At 57.7% G+C, this 16172-nt stretch overlaps 1 protein-coding gene across 1 annotated transcript in view; it reads right to left on the reverse strand.

Annotated features, from left to right (window-relative positions):
• Positions 1-13391, reverse strand: part of TTBK1 (tau tubulin kinase 1) — a 34667-nt gene extending 21276 nt beyond the window's left edge. The window contains exons 1-11 of the mRNA XM_021692066.2: positions 13284-13391; positions 8274-8421; positions 7960-8033; positions 7647-7787; positions 6763-6867; positions 6282-6347; positions 5709-5801; positions 5498-5623; positions 4042-4196; positions 2866-3097; positions 2435-2613 (exon numbers count right to left, since the gene is read on the reverse strand). Coding sequence (XP_021547741.2) covers positions 2435-2613; positions 2866-3097; positions 4042-4196; positions 5498-5623; positions 5709-5801; positions 6282-6347; positions 6763-6867; positions 7647-7787; positions 7960-8033; positions 8274-8421; positions 13284-13391 — 1427 coding nt within the window. The remainder of the gene's footprint in view (positions 1-2434; positions 2614-2865; positions 3098-4041; positions 4197-5497; positions 5624-5708; positions 5802-6281; positions 6348-6762; positions 6868-7646; positions 7788-7959; positions 8034-8273; positions 8422-13283) is intronic.
• Between the last annotated feature and the right edge of the window lie 2781 nt (positions 13392-16172).

The raw sequence follows: 16172 nt of genomic DNA on the forward strand, positions 1-16172 counted from the left end.
GGAGATCCCATCCATCCATCCATCCATCCATCCATCCATCCATCCATTCATTCACTCAACACACGGATTTGGATGCTTACTGCGTTCCTGGAATACAAACAGGCAGAAAATAAAACCTCGTTCCTGTGCCCAAGGAGCGCTCTCTTCTGGACTACCAGGGAAACCTAATCTCCCAAAAGCCAACTCTATGCTCCCGGTCTGGTGCTCACACCCTATCAGAGGCTCCCTCCTGCTGCCGTCAGGGCAAACGCACCCACCTGGGCCTTGAGTGCGCAGATGGTTTTTCTAGCTTCTTCTACCACCACCCTCCAGGCCTGCCTGGCTGGTTTCACCACCCCCACAAACTCCAGTGGCTCCCAGCCTTGAGGACAAAGTCCATATTCCTTCGTTTGGCACTTAGTTTGGCACTCAAGTGGCCAGGCCAAGGCCCAGGTTCACCATTCTTCTAGCCAGACCCATCTCCGATTCACTAGCTTTTCCCCAAACTGCCCATGTGCTCGTACTTTGGTGCCATTTCACCTGTCACTGTCCACACACCCTTTGCTGTCCCACCTGGCATGGATGTCACCACCTGCGGGGAGCCTTTCCATCCTGCTGGGGGGTGGGGGTGCTAGCTTGCCCTCCCAGCCGTCCCAGGCAGGGACTGGGCCCCACCTGACTTTTCACGCTGGGTCAGTGATCCTACCTTGGGACATCTCTTCCACTGTTACCTTCCCCCTTCTCAACCTGGGAGGGGGCTGGGTACCAGCGCAGAGGTAAAGGTTTTGCTGGTTGTAGGAAGGGCACCCCCCACTGAGAACCGTGGAGGCTTAGCTCCCTCGGGTTGGGCACACCCTCACGCTCGGGCTGTGGGCAGGGGGCTGACTTTTATTCTCCCCAGGCCTTGAGCCTGTGAGAGAAAAGGGTGCAGCTCAGAGCCACTGTGGGGCTTTCTCAACATCCTCCCGCCCTGGTCTGTGGGACTTACCTCCTCCCTCTCCACAAGATTTTTACTGACTTAATAAGGCTTAAAATACATACATCCCTGAGGGAGGCCATCCAGGGTCTCCCATGTAAATGGCTGTTGTGGCTTCCTTTCCTGAGCGCATGGTTTGTTTCGGTGGACAGAAAAGAGAGAGGGCACCAAAGGAGGAGAGGGGCTGAAGGTCGGGAAAGGGGGTGAAGGAAGGGGGGGGAGGTGGGCAATCCAATCCCACCTGCTTCATACCTTTTCCTGCTCCTAAGAGCCCCAGAACCCACACAAACCCTCTGCCCTGCCCTACAAGATCCTGAACCTTCCCTTCCAGAAAATCTCTCCTCAGCTGTCTCCTCTTCCCATTAGCCCCGAAACAAGGGCTCCCTCCGAGTCAAGCCCGTCTGCTCTCCAGGACTGTCTGTTTGGGGCATCCCACCTCTCTTCGCTACAGATACCCCTTACACACTACTGTTCCTCGGCTCTCCTCTCCTCAACCCTCTGGGTTGCTGTGGATGCAAGCGTGGTCTTCAGTCCCAGGGAGGCCAACCTGCGTGAGTGTGAGGGCTGTCGGCAACCTGGGCACAGGGCCCATGTCCCTCTGTCCTGGGGTTGCCTTGGGGACTGGCACAGGCCTCTCCTGTCTTGAGCGTTGCCACATTCCAAAGACGCTGCGTCCCATCCCAGAGGCAGGGCGCAGTTTGGAGCAGAATCCGGAGGAGGGGCCATGGGTAGGGTGGGGATGAGGAGGCACACTGCGTGGTTGGGAAAAAGCACCCCATCCACCTGAGCTGGGCCTTGAGAAAAGGCCCCTTTCCTGGTGCAGAGAAGACTGCAGCCCTGCTGTGTGGTGAAGCCCCACCCAGAGCCACTTGAGGGTGGGGACGTCTCTTAGAGGCCTCAGGTGGGGGGTTCTGACTCTGGTCCCTGATGGCCATGGGACACCCTCACATCCCCCCATCCTGAAGGCTCATTTTGGCTCTAAACTCTCCATCCCACCAATCAGGTCCCCCCCATGATATTCAGATCTCTGAGCCCCTGACCCCCAAATCTTGATCCGCCCCCTTTTGTTGCTGAGCGCTCCCTGGGCTCTCCTCCCAGGCCCCTCCCCCAAAGCTGATGGGAGCCTAGTCAGCTGCTCTGAGGCATCTGTAATTAGTCTCTAGGGAGAGGTTCTGGAAGCACACCCACCTACCAGCTCACCCCTCACCTCCTCCTGGGCCTGGGGACCCAGCCTACCCTTCCTACAGCCCACCTCCACCCCACATCCCTTCGTGGCATGAGCTAGGACCTCTGTACCCCCCACCCCTCCCCAGGCCTTGTCACTGACTAACCAAGTCCGACCCCAGGCCCAAGGGTAGCCTCTCAACACTCCCAGGGGCCCCGCCCACTTCCACCTTGCATCTGATCTCTCCTGCAGAGCAGCCGCGTGAAGGCTGAAGGGACCAGGGGTCCTTGGCCGCCCCCCGGCCCCAGACCTACCTCCTCTCGTGCAGTTCCACCCGTCCATCCGCTGTGGAAAGCCTCTCAGACTCAGGGCTGTTGACCCTCCGGTAGCGAAGAGAACGCACTGGGGTTGTCGGTGAGTCTGGAGGGGCACGCACCGGGGAGCTAGGGACCCCCACACCTCGGCTCTGCTCCTCTTCCACCACACAAGGGGTCTGCAGGAGAGGGGAGTCCCATGAACGGGGGCCAACAGGGTGGCTGTGGGTCAAGTGCTTTTCCCAGGGTGAAGGAGATAGAGGGAGGTCGGCGCTGGTGATCCTGACATGGGGCGAGGCCTCGGAGGCAGGGCCAGCGGGCGTGTGGCCGGGGAGAGGGCACACAGGAGGAGAGGGAAGGGGGCCGTGGGCTGGGAACCAGGGTGGGAGCGGGGGAAGGCCACCCACGTCCTTCTCTCTGGCTGCAGTTACTTTGCCGATGTTGATCCGGAGTTTGTTCCGGTTGACATCCGTCTCCTCCCAGACTTCAGCCTCAGGACCCCCAGGGTGGGGGGCCAGGTGGGGGCTGGGACCCAGCCCCTCAGGGGGCCGCCCAGGCAAGATTGGGGGTGCGTTCTCCTGGTCACTCAGGTGCTCGCCCTGCAGCACGTCCTCGGTGTTCTCCCGGAGCAGGTCCCCGGGCACTGGCGTCACGTTGACCACCCTGGAGAGGCCGGGAGGGGCCATGGGCAAGGCTGGCAGGGGTGCTCTCTCCTCCCAGCACAGGCCCTGCGGATCACTGCCGCCCCTGGGGAGCGGGCACAGGGGAGGCCTCGGCAGGGGTCAGGGAGTCCCTGGCCCCATCACCATCCCTGGCTTACCAAGCCGGCAAGCGGGCCGTCCTCAGGCCGGCACAAGGCGGCAAGGACATGTGGCTGCCCAGCATGGGGGCCACGTCACCCTATCAGTTTAGGAGACCCATTACCTTCCCGGCCCTGCCAGATTTCCATTGCAGTTCACTGGCTGGCCTCCTTTAGACCAGGAATGGGTCTAAAGAGAAGAATCACTTAGGAGCTCCTTGAGTGGTACCTTTGCCGAACGGGGGCACCACGATGTGCCATCAGGCCCTGCGGAGTCTCTTTCCTGGAGCCCCTGCCCATGTCTCTCCCTGGCTCCTCCCCGGGGCAGGGTGGGGTGCCCCTCCTCACTCTGGCCCCTCCCTGGGTGCCTCTGTCTTTGTGCTGGTCACCCGGTTCTGATATCGCGGACGCGTCCGTGACAAATACCCCAGACCCGAGAGCACTCTGAGGGCAGGGGCTGCAAGTTTTTTCTCTGAGCCCCAAAGGCCCTGGACACAGGCTCAAGACATGTTTGCTAAAGGAATGTGCATGAGCAACAGAAACAAACTGTGGGGCTCAGGTAATTTCACTCGGGGTTCCCCACTCCCCAGGAAGGTCAAAAACTCCAAATGAGGATGCCCACTCTGTCCCCACGTTGAAGGTGGAGATGTGGCAGAACTGCTTGGGGTTCGAGAACCCCACTGTTGAGCACCAAGAATAGGAAAGACAGCCAGGTGTGTCCAGGTAGGAAGAGGAGGAGAGGGCTTTCTGGGTGGCAGTTGTGGGTCACCTGGCCCCCCACTGGCCCATCGTCCCTCCCGAGACTCACCCAAACATGGCTGCCGTCTGCCGGGTGTTCTGCTGGGGTGGAGTGGAGGTGCTCGTGGACAGGAGGGCATCAGTGCCCGCCTTCTCCCAGTCAAAGGCCTCATTCTCAGCGATGCCCCGCTCCTTCATGCTGTTCTCAAACACCGACATGATCAACTGCAGGGGTGGGGGTGGCGGGAGGACACAGAGGTGACCCTGGGGCTAGCCAGGAGGAGGGGGCAGTTGCCAGGATTGCAGGGGGAAGAGAGGGACCTTCCAGGACAAGGATGGGCCGAGGGGGCACTGGAAGGAGAAGGGCACATTGATTTTAAATGAAAACATGCACATGATATGTAAATCAGCATGCAAATTACCGTCTTGGTTTGAGCCCCACTGGCTGGGCACCAGCCCTCTGAGATCTGTCCCCTGCTTACCCCCCAGCCTGCTCTGCCATCCCCACCATCTCGGGAAGCCTCAGCAGCCAGGGAGCTCCGGTAGTTTCCCAAAGCCACCACGTGGGGTCACGCTCCGCACAGGCTGCTGCTTCCAGCGGCACCGCCTAACCCACCAGTCCTCTCCTCTGGGAAGCCTTCCCGGATTCCCCCACCCCACGCACTCCCCGATCTGCCGCTCTGCGTTCCTAGCAGCCAGCACACTGTGTGCTCGCTTGCTTGCAGCTGTCTGGTCTGGGGAACACCAGGAGGAGAACTGGGGGGCAGGGCCTTCTATTGCCCAAGCGAGGCATCTCTGCCAACCACCAGGGCTCTAGGCTCAGGACGTGGTGGGCACCTGTAGACCATCGGAGGCCCCCAGACCATTCCACTTCTGACTTAGCTCTCTCCAGAATGCAGGGCAGGGTCTCTCTGCTGGCAGGACCCACTTTACTGACGCCCCCTGCGTGCCTGTCGCTGTGCTCCCTGGGGTGTGTAGACTTGTGCCTGGCACATAGTGGGTCCTGGGCAAACACTGCTGATGTATCCCCCACTCCTGTCAGGGTCTAAGTGAGTCCCCTACGTGTGTGATGGTGGCACCTTGGAAAAAGCACTGGACTTGGGAGTCAGAAGATGTGCCTGAGCCCAGCCCTGCTCCCAGCCCTGCTATCAGGCCTTAGTTTCCTCATCTGTGAAATGGGGACAATGCAGAGTTCTGGTGTAAAGTACTTGAAAACACTTGGCTTCATTAATTGTTAAGTGTTAAAATAATCACATAAGGAACACACATTCTCACCAAAGGCTTGTTTTGAATTTTAAATGAGTTAATGCATGAAAAGCACGGAGAAGAGGGTAAGCTGTTGGTAACTCTTAGCCATGAATACCGTTTACAAGAGCACAAAACAGCGTCATGCAGTTGGAAGACTGGGGGAGATGCAGAGGGCTCAGCCGACAGGGGCGCGGGCTCTCAGCAGTATGGGTGCTGCTGGGGATGGTCACCCCCACAGAGATGTCCAGGGGTGCGGGGGCCAGGTGGCAGGCTCCCACCTGGTAATCGGGCTTGGTGAAGTAGTCGAGGCTGGCGATGTGGTCCAGGAAGAGGTGGAACTCAGAAGGCATGTGCTTCAGCAGCATCCGGTGCTCATACTTTTCCTTGATCATCCCTACCTGCTCCTGGAGGCAAGAGGGCACGGGGTGATGGGGCCCCCGTGCCCCCACGCCCCCTCCACCTCCTCAGACCTAGCTGCACGGGGCTCACCTTATCCTTGATCTTCCTCCAGGGCAGCTGGCCCACTGCAAACTCCACCAGCATGTAGAAGAGCGACCACAGGTCATCATGGCGGCCCATCTCCTGGGGGGGGGGGGTGCGGCGGCGAGGGGAGTCACCCACAGCTCTCAGGTCTTTCCCTGGGACTGGGGGGGCTGACCCTTCTTGAGGGGGATACCTCAGAGAGGCCTGACACCCAAATCCCCGTGGGCGGAGCTGAGGTCTCCCTGAAACCATGGCTCTATCCCTGACCCTCCAAAACGCATAGAATCCCAGTGTCAAAACTTCTGTCCATGCTTCTGCACCCCACACAGACTAATGGTGTGACCAGAGAGGAGGGAATCCCCCAAAACAAGGACGAAGGTGAAGTCATGGGGAGATGGCAACAGAGCCTTCTTCCAGCCACGGTCTCTGGCGTGGCAGCTCCCAGCCCCTGCCCCGTACTTGTCTCCCCACCTCGACAGCTGCCCGCCCTACCCTCTTCCTCAGCTGCACACTCTGCCCCTGCCCCTGGCCCTACTGCCGCCCCCGCTCCTCACACTCAGGCGCCGCTCTGCCACTCACCCGGTTCTTGTGGGCATTGACTGATGCATAACGAACAGTCCCTCGAAACCCGGCCACATTCCGGGGCTGCAAAAGGGAGAACATAGCAGGACCCTCACCCAACGCCCCTGACTTCGGCCACATCTCCAGCCTGCTTCTGGAGCCTAACTCCGCCTACTTTACCCCGACTCCCTCCCCCTCCCCCAAGCCTGCCACACCAGCCCCAGTCCTGCCCCTGCCTCCTGACCCTGCTCACTGCCCCTGTGTCCATCCCTAACCCAGGTGGGCAGCCAGATCACAGGGTGTGGATCACAGGGTGAGGCTATGGCATCTGCCCAGAGCCCCAGGAGCTGGGGGACGGGCTGAGTGTAGACCGGGCTGGGTGCGGTTATGCTGAACCCAGGCCGGGCCTGCTTAGGCAGCTGCAGGAAAACTGCTGAAGGGTCCCCGGGTCAGGCAGGCAGCAGGGCGGCCAGGGACCCCTGCACGTGGCGGTACTCACGGGCCGAACGTCCCCCGTGGTGTTGGTGTACTGCCGGGCCAGCCCGAAGTCCAACATGTAGCACTTTCTGTAGGTGGAGGGCAGCCTGCCCATGGCGAAGTTGGACTGCGGAAGACGGGAGCTATGACCGTGGGGCTCCAACCCCACCCGGCCCCCCTCAAGGGGCACCTTAAGTGTAAACACCACCGTGGACCGCAGGTTGTCGTATCCCATCTGAGAAGCAGGTGGGATCACCCTCATCTTAGAGATGAGGATACCGAAGGTCAAAGAGCCGATGTGGCTTCTCCAAGACCACACAGCAGGGGATGACCCAGCTGGGGGTTGAACTGAGGTGTGTGTCCAGCCCTCAATCCTTGGGACGCCCCGGTAGGGCCATGTGGCTTAGTGACACTATCCTGCTCTGAGGCAGCAGAAGACCTGTGTTGTTCTTGCTGTGTGACCTTGGGCCATTTAGCCAGTCTTTCTGGACCTCAGTTGTCAGCCCTTATTTAAAATGGAGGTCTTTACAATACCGGATCCAAGATGCCACACCATCAGCTACTTGGAATTCCTTACCAAGCCCAGGCCCTCCGTCCCTTTCTCTAGAGATTCCTCTGTGTTTCCCCAACCCCTGCACCTTCCGAAGTTCAAGGACTAATCAGGGCAGGGGTAAGGGAGAAGAGAAGAACAGAGGAGAGATGTGGGCCAGGGGCAGGCTGGGGTGTGTGCTCTTGGCAGGCAGGGGAGAGGAGGAGAAGGGGCTTGGGGCCGAGAGCAGGAGGAAGGAGCAGGTAGAAGAGGCTATTTCTGCCCCAACCACTGCCCTGGAGGAGAAACCATGGGACCCAGAGAGGGAGAGGTGGGGGGGGTGCTTTGGAAGAGGGGCCAGGTAGGGCAGCCCTCACCGGCTTGATGTCACGATGCAGGAAGCCCACAGAGTGGATGGCCTCAATGGACTCCAGGATCTGCTTGCCCAGCCGCAGCGTGGTGCTCAGCGTGAAGGTGCCTCGCGGCTGGCTGCGGCGCAGGTCGGCCAGGTTCCGGCCCTGGGGGTGGAGGTGGGGGCTGGCTAGGCTCGGCTGCCCTGCCCCCCACCCCGCTGCACCACTGTGACACTCTGCCCAGCCTCATCCCCAAAGGTTTGTGCCCACTCCCCACTCCAGCAGTCACAACCCAAGCTTTTGGGGGAGAGTGGAGGGAGGACCCCACGGGACTCACCTGGAGCTGCATCACAACGTAATTAAACTTCTCATTCCGGCCACAGCCAATGAACCTGCACACGTGGCTTTTCCCTGTGGGGCACAGACAGAGGTCGCCCAACTCCCACTCCTTCTTCCTCACTTCCCAATCCTCAGGTGTCTCCAGTGCGCTCTTGATTCCTGGTCCCATGACTCCTCCCCACCTCCCCCTATCCCTCTCCCCATCACCACCCTTAGACTCTGGCCCCATCTCACCATCCCCATCAGCTCTCCCTTAGCCCCAGACTCCAACTGGCACCTCTCCGCTCCCATCCTCTCGCCCTTGACCAGCACCTTGCAGCTTTTTGAGCACAGCCACCTCCATCTTGAGGACCTGCTTGGGCTGCTGGGCTGACTCCACCTTGAGGGCCACGTTCTCCCTGGTCAGCAGGTCCATGGCCTCGTAGATCTCACCAAAGCCCCCGCCCCCGATCTTTTTCAGCTACGGAGATGGAAGAAGGGGATAGCAAACACAGGGATCAGGCTCAGCAGCTCCTCATCCCTTCCGTTGCTGGCTCATACCCTTTATTGGTGGGGGTAGGGCTAGCCTTGAAGGGGAGGACCCTGTGTCTGCCTCCCTTGCCCCACCCGCCATTGCCCCTTCCTCCTCTCCTAGTGCCAGAGACAGCTCCGCCCATGGATGTGCGCGCATGCGCGCTCACACACACACACACACACACACACACACACACACACGGCTAGATGTCAGAGTGGGAGGTGGGAGAGGGTATGAGACCTCTGACTCCACATAGACATGGAGAAGAGCCTGTGTAGGGTTCTGAAGAGATCATGGGCCATCATGAAACTTTTCTTCTCTGGAAGGACAAGAAATATCACCCTTCCCCTACCCTGCAACTAGACTGAACAACCACCATCCAGAAGGAAAACTATTTCCAGAACCTCCCTGCTTCAGGGTGGATCCTCCAGAGAAGCAGGCCCTTCCTCAGGTGGGCAGTCTCCTGACAGGTGTCATTAAAGGGAGAGAGTAATGGGGCGGGCGGGGGAGAGGGGAGTATTTGGGGAGGAGACTCAGCAAAGGAAGAGTATTCATTGTCCATGCCCATTGCTGAAGCTCACGGCACTCCCTAGACCCCTGGTCAGATGCCCCGAACCAGGGTGAGCCTCCTCTGGGGGCAGGGGGCACGCGGGACCCTGGTGGGAATGCAGGTTCGGAGAGTCCGGCTATTCCCGCCCCCCCAGGGGGCGAAGCAGTACAGACCTGACCCTCTAGGCCCTCCTCCTCCAGCATCCCATGGCAGGCAGTGAGAAAAGGCAGAGGGGAGAACTGAGTTGGAGGAAGGGTCAGCCAGGGGAGATGAGCAAAGCTGAGTGATGGGGAAGGATTAAAATCATTTCAAGTCAGAGGCACCGGGGTTCCTGGAGAGCCAATGTGCTGCTGGCAATGATGAGGGACAAGGGGAAGGTGCTGAGTTCTAAGCTGGGACTCAGTTGGTTAAAAAAATTGTAGAGCTCACCTCACGGGTGGCCTGCCTTCGCTGAACATCTTCCAGAACACTCACTTGCCTCCTGTTGGCCTGTTAACTCACCAGCAGAGCTGGGTTGCTAGGGATTGGGCGGAGGCTGCTCAGATCAGCCGGCCTGTAAACTGACTCTGAGTGTCATGCATCTCCAAGCCCTCCCCTTAGCATTTATTCAGCACTCAGGTCCCATTAATAGTTTAATGGTGGCTGAAGCACGGGGATGGAGCGGGGAAGGAGGCAGGGCAGAGCCCAGGACTGGGAGTTCCCAGCGGGTTACAGTTGAAACCACTCCAAGAAAAGACAGAAGGATAAAGGGAAGATTTAGAAGAGGAGTGGACATCTGGCTGAATCCCGAAGGCTCTTTTGCCCAGGAAGGAGACAAGGGAAAGAGAAAGGAGGAAGGATGGTCTGAAACCAGAGTCTCTCAGTACTTGAGACAAAAGTTAAGTCAGACTCCTAGAAGAATTTCATTTTTTTAAAAATGTTTTAAAGACTTATTTATTTATTTGACAGAGAAAGAGGGAGAGAGCACAAGTAGGGGGAGCAGGAGAGGGAGAAGCAGGCCCCCTGCTGAGCAGGGAGCCCGCTCCGATCCCAGGACCCTGGGATCATGACCTGAGCTGAAGGCAGACGCTTAACCACTTAACTGACTGAGCCATGCAGGCGCCCCTCCTGGAAGAATTTCAGAATCAGGAGGGGATAGACACAGACTCAAGGAAAGCAGCGGCATGTCTCCCTCTGGAGAACTTTAAACTCAGGAGAGATTCTAGTATCTTCTAGAATCCGTTATGGTTTGTTGTGTGCGAGCATGGGAGAAAGGGGGGAGGGGGAGGGAACAAGAACCACATCTTGGGTTATGTGCTCCAGGCTCTCAGCCATCATCTGAGCTCATCCCCTATGGTTCCTGACAACACAGGGGCAGAAGGTCATAAAAGTCACCATTTGGCACAGAAGGAAAACTAAGGCGCAGGGAGTGAAGTAGTCACAGGTCACACTTGCTAGTAAGCAGCAACGCCAGGTTTCATTTAAACCCAGGCATTTAACTGCCATATCACAGCAACTGGTGACTGCACAGAGCTTAAAGCTGTGAGTGCTGAGATTCAAGCCCGAATCTGCCAGGCCCCCAAATCCTCACCCGAGGTGGTAAGGAGGGCTCGGGGCAACCAAGACATTTCCCATACCCGCTGCCCAATTTCCAAGGGTGGTCAATGGTATGTCTTTGCCCTCTTCACTTCCAAACAGAGGCTGTTTCTCCTCCCTTAACCCCCACCTGTTCCCCCCCCACACACCCATTGCCAAACCTCCCTGGGACAGCAAGTTGGGGTGTGCACCCACCCACTCACCTAACACCCCTCCTCCCCAGGCCCTACAGACCCCACTTATCCATCGGGCATAGCAGACACTGTGGCCCGTAATACTTTCAGGGCGCCATAAAAATGTTTCAATATTTTTAATTCAGAAGGAAAACAAATGATCTCTTAGGTCAAAACATTTTAATATATAATGTTAATTCATTCCTCTTTATACCAATGCAGTCATAAAATACAATTTTTAGTGCTTTATTATAGAGAAAGGGGTCCATGAAAGCAAAAGTGCCCAGGGCCCATGAAAGTCATAATGCAGCCCTGTCCACTCCAGGTAACCAGAATGTTCTCTCAATCTCCTTTTGCCCGACCCTATTCCTCCCCTCCTAATTTTTTTCAGGATACCCTCCCCTGTCAAAGGAGGGCTACTGGAGGGCTAATATGACACAATAGGACAAGCATTCACTTAGGAGAAGGGAAACCTAGTTTCTTGGCCCAGCTCTGGGTCACCTAGAGTGAGTTTCTTAAATTCTGTGCCTCCACTTTTCCTCCTCTGTCAAATGAAAGAGTTGCTCTAGAACTGGTCACAAAGACTCCTTCGTCTCCGTGCTCCTGATTCTTGGGTGGGCTAATTCTTGGGAAGCAGTATGGCTTAGTGACCGGCCCCCCCCAGCAGTCAGACAGACCTGGTTCCACCTGGCCATCATGAGAACGTGGCAGGTGAACCAGTCTCTGTACCTGTTTCCACACCTGTGAAAAGGGGGTAATAACATCTATTCCACTGTTTGCTGAGATAATGCACGTAAGACATTTTGCACAGTGTCTGGCAACAGTAAGTGCTCAAAACTGAACGCTGTTTTTATTAGCAGTGGTATTGTTTGCTATTCTGATTCTGAGAAGCACCCCCCAAGAGGAGTCAAATGTTCTTATTTGTAAATACTCCATCTAGGGCCACCGCCCCTCCCTTTCTCCAGGCCGGCTCATTTCCTCTTTGGACAGCGTGTTCTCGGTTCCTGAGCTCTGCCTCATGTCTCTGTCCCCCGCCCCTCACGGGGAGTTGGCTGAGTGGAGGCATCTGGCACCCCACCCTTCCTACTTCTCCAGGAGCCAGGGAGGGAGTGACGGTAAAGAGAGGTCAGCCTGGCAAAGATTGCACACTTGCCCCTTTCCCCAACACCCCCCCCACCATGTCTCTCCCTACTCATCTCCCACCACCTCCCTCAAAAAGCAGCAGAAAGTTCTAACCCAAACTCAGTATGGTGTGAACACCATCTTTTTCTCACCTCTTCAGCGCAAAATTCTGCCTCCAATCTGTCAGAAACTAAGCTCTCATGTCAGGGGACCCAGAGGGTTTTTGGAGGAACACTCCTCATTTTGCCAGACCCTCATTCCTTTGATTACCGCCCTGGCTCCTCTTCCCCCAATTTCTGTCCTGTCACTCTCCCTCTCAGGAAGTCCCCTCCGGAACCTAGATGGCCCCTCCCCTTAGCTCTCTGGCCCTCCGGTGCCACCACCTCTCCCAGTCCCAGAGACATCTCAGACAACGCTACCACCTTTGCCCCTGTCCCTGGGCCTTTAGGGAAACTGCCAGAAGGGTGGTTGTTGCCGTGGAGACCAGCTGGCACCAAGGCCCCACTCTCCCCTTAACCCTGCAGCCCAGGTGAGCTGAGCACCCCCTCCAACTCCCCCACACCTCCACACAGAGGCTCAGTGTAGGCCTGTGTTGTTCTCCCTCCTCTCCTCCAGGCTCTCCACTCAGCCGTGCAGACCCACAAGCTCACACACCATCATCCAGCAATCCACCCTACACCATCCTGCCCCCACAATAAGAGGACACCAGAGAGCTCTTAAGCGACGGAAGGAAAAGGGGGGGGGGGATGGACAGGGATTGATTTACGATAGGTCCCGCTCCCCAGACGCTGCCTTTCCCCCAACCCCTCACATGGTCCCCCTCCCATCCAGGCCCAAACCCCGAGGAGCCTCGGACTACAACTCCCAGCAGGCGGAACAGCCCGAAGTCCTGGGCTGGAGAAGCAAGGCACGCTGGGACATGGAGTCTCGGCGTCTTGCACCTGCCGCAGGAACCAGTGAGGGGAGGAGGGTGGAAGAAGATGGAGTGCGGCTGCGGTGGGAGCGCCCGCAAGGCCTCTTTCCCCGAAGCCAGGCCTTTCTGTCCTCTGCGGAAGCGGAGGGACACGTGCTCGCTCACTGCCCTTCTCCAAGGTCCGGCAACGAAAGAGCCCCCGCCCCCACCCCGCCCGCCTCCCCCACAGAGCTCTGCAGCTCCTGCTCAGGCTGGGCCCGAGCAACGTGCCCTGGCCGGGTAAGGGGTGAGCCAGGGCGCTGGGAGAAAGCGACTGTCCACAAGTGTACGCCAGAACAGTGACGGCAAGCAGAACGCAGATGAACTCGGGGGCACCTCCCTCTTAGGGGAGAGGAGTTGGGGGCAACTGTTTTAACAGGTCTCCGGTCCTCTCCTCCCCTCCCCACCCCTCCCTTGGCCCCGCCGGGTCACTCACCACCTTCCAGCGGTCCTTGACCACGTAGTTGGCCGGCAGTATGTCGGCCTGCTCCCCTCCCCCACTCATGTTGGTTTCGTCCTTAAGAGCGGCCGCTAGGCACTGCATCCGCCAGCCGGAGGGAGGGGTGTCGGCAGGGCCTGCCCTGGGGAGGCCATCTACCTGGGGGAGTGGGGAGGGGCTGTGAGTGGGGCAGGCAACGCACCCGGGACCGGCTCGCAGATACGGAGGAGGGGAGCGCCATTCTCCTGGCAGGCATCCTTCCCGGGCCCGCTGGGCAGATGCTCCAGGGGTTACTGGGGGAAGCACTGTGTAAACACCCAGGTGGAGGTCAGAAGAGAAGACAGAAATACTACCCACGGGAAGGGAGACACAGACTACAAACTGGGGATGTGAAACCCAACAACAGGACGCACATGTTGAAAAAAGGAGAGGAAAATGCCAAGTGAACAGGCTATGGGGACAGCATTTCCCAAAGAGAGGGATGCTAATGTGGAGGAGACTTGCTAACTGCCCCCAGGGAGGGGCATACTAATCTAGGACCCATGCTTGTGTAGGGGACACCTGGGCCAAGAAGGACCCGTCTGAGTGACTTGATCCGAGGCTCCCCCAACACCCACACATTCCTATGCAGAGGTGCCACCAAATGCCCATGGAGCTGTGCATCTGAGGCTTACTAAAAGGGGAGACCTGCCGACCAAGGGGTGACCCATGGGAGACCCACTCCAGAGTGATGCTAATCAACCACGGGACTCGGGATAATCAAGAAAATGAGATACACAGCAGACCCTCGGGGGTGGTGCTAAGTGAGCATGATGCAGTGTGTGAGGCACACACCATTCTCAGGGGTGAGCCCAACTCACTGACAGCCGTGGGGTTCAGAAGCAAGGATGTGAGCCATGGGGTGAACATAAGGTGATGGCTCAGCACATGGATTTTAGAGGGACCGCAAACCTGCGGCCACTCCAAGGGAGAGAGACAGGCTGAACTGGGTGGTGGTTTGGGGGGGCGCGTCTTGGGGACAACAGGGAGTGGGATGGGTCTAACAGGAGGCAGGAGGAAGGTTGGGGTGGGCGTGTGCTGAGAGAGCTCCGACCACACCTTCTGTCTGCTCCAGAACAAGAAGGAGGATGGCACTGGCATAGAGGTAGAAGTTGAATATCAAAGAGAGTGTCCTGAGCGTGAGGCTTGGGAAAGCCCGCCAGTGTTATCCAGGGAAATAAATGTGTGTGCACGTGTATGCATCTGCGTGCGTACCCGCACGTGTGGCCTTCCGCGAGTATGTATATATGTCTTTGTGTGTCTTTGTGTGTGTGTCTGTGCCTGTCCATCCGTCTGCGTGTGCTTATGCGTGTTTTTGTGTCTGTCTGTGATGGGCATGTGTGTAGGCAGGGGGCTGTTTTTTGAGATTTCTGTCAAACCCATACAGGATTGGAACCAGGATCTTCTCTTCTCTTCTTTCCCCCTACACTTTGGATAAGAACACTGCTCTGCCCTCACAGGGACCCTGGACAGTCACAGCTGGAAGGCAGTTAGTTACTCCAGCTGGGGACGAGGTGGGGTGGAAGGGAGGCAGGGAGGAGGAAAGTGACTAAGGTATCTATGGATGGGGCCGAAACTCCATAAACCTGTTTTTCCTTGGGATGGGGATATTTCCCCCAGGCTCCTGTGTCTAGTCATCCTGATACAGGGGGCAGTGTGGGATAGTAAAGGCATAGAAACAACCTTTAACAGGTCATGGTGCGCCATGAGGGTCATGTGGAGAACAGGTCTTCATGCAGAGGGACACTGTCGCTCTTGTCCTGTCTTTCTTCAAGTGACTCAGCTGACTCATTCCTCCAACCCACCCAACTTCAGAGCATCAGAACTGTGGGGATGCCGAATAGGCCGCTGCCCACCTTCTGCCAAAGTGCCATGTGGGGCACCAGGAATTCAGAGGGCAGTGAGAGCAATGGCAGGACAAAGGGAGAGGTAGGGGGTGGGGGATTCTGGAATAAAGGTGGAAACAAGTTGAGGACAAGACCGAAGAAGCCATTGAACCAGTAGGGAGAGAGCTTTGTGCAGTTGGTGACCTCTGGTGGGCTTTCCAGCCCTGTGATAGGGGATTCTATAGGTTGATGAGAAAAATGGGGATGCAGCAACCAGTTTCAAGATGGACAAGCCTAGAAGGAACAGGTGGGGTGGGAAAAGGGAGAGTGGCAGTAGGAGGCTAAATGGGGGTTCCCTGCCTCTTCCTGTCCACCATCCTCACTCTCTGCCTCTGAGGACTGCACTCAGCTTAGACTAGGTTGGATGACAGGCCACAAGAAACTTGGCTGCCCCATTACTGCCCCCTCAGGACCTTTGGGTATGTGGAGGCATGGGTGTGTCCTGTGAGGGGGCTTGTGGAAGAGGTTTTTATGAATATCTGTCAGACAGTGTAGGGCCAAATGTGTGTGGGGGGTGGGCAGGGAGACACAGCAAGGGAGGGACCTCATCATGGTGTGTGAGTTGAGGTGTTGATGTGTAACTATGCAAGGTGTGAGCCAGGTGTCTGCGGGAATCTGGGAGTGCAGATAAGGGGAGGTGAAGGAGCCCAGTGAGGGATAGTGGGAACAGGTGAAAAGAGATGTGGAAGGAGGCAGAGGGGAAGGGAAGGGATGGGGGGGTGACAGGATCTGAGGAGGGGGTTGGGTAAGACAGAAGCAGGTGATGAGCGATCCTGATGGCAGGTGAGGAAGCGGCAGGTCCCCGGGAGGGGCTTCTGGGCACTGCTGAAGGGCTGAGGAAGTAGGTAAGGCAGCTAGCCGGCAGGACGGAGGGAGTGAGGACGACGGAGAGAGGTTATGGAGGCAGCTGGGAAGGGCTTGTCAGGGTGACAGCAGGGTGAAGCCGTGGGGATGGGGGGGG

Source organism: Neomonachus schauinslandi, chromosome 8 (genome assembly GCF_002201575.2).
Source record: "Neomonachus schauinslandi chromosome 8, ASM220157v2, whole genome shotgun sequence".
In the NCBI taxonomy this organism is placed as follows: domain Eukaryota; kingdom Metazoa; phylum Chordata; class Mammalia; order Carnivora; family Phocidae; genus Neomonachus; species Neomonachus schauinslandi.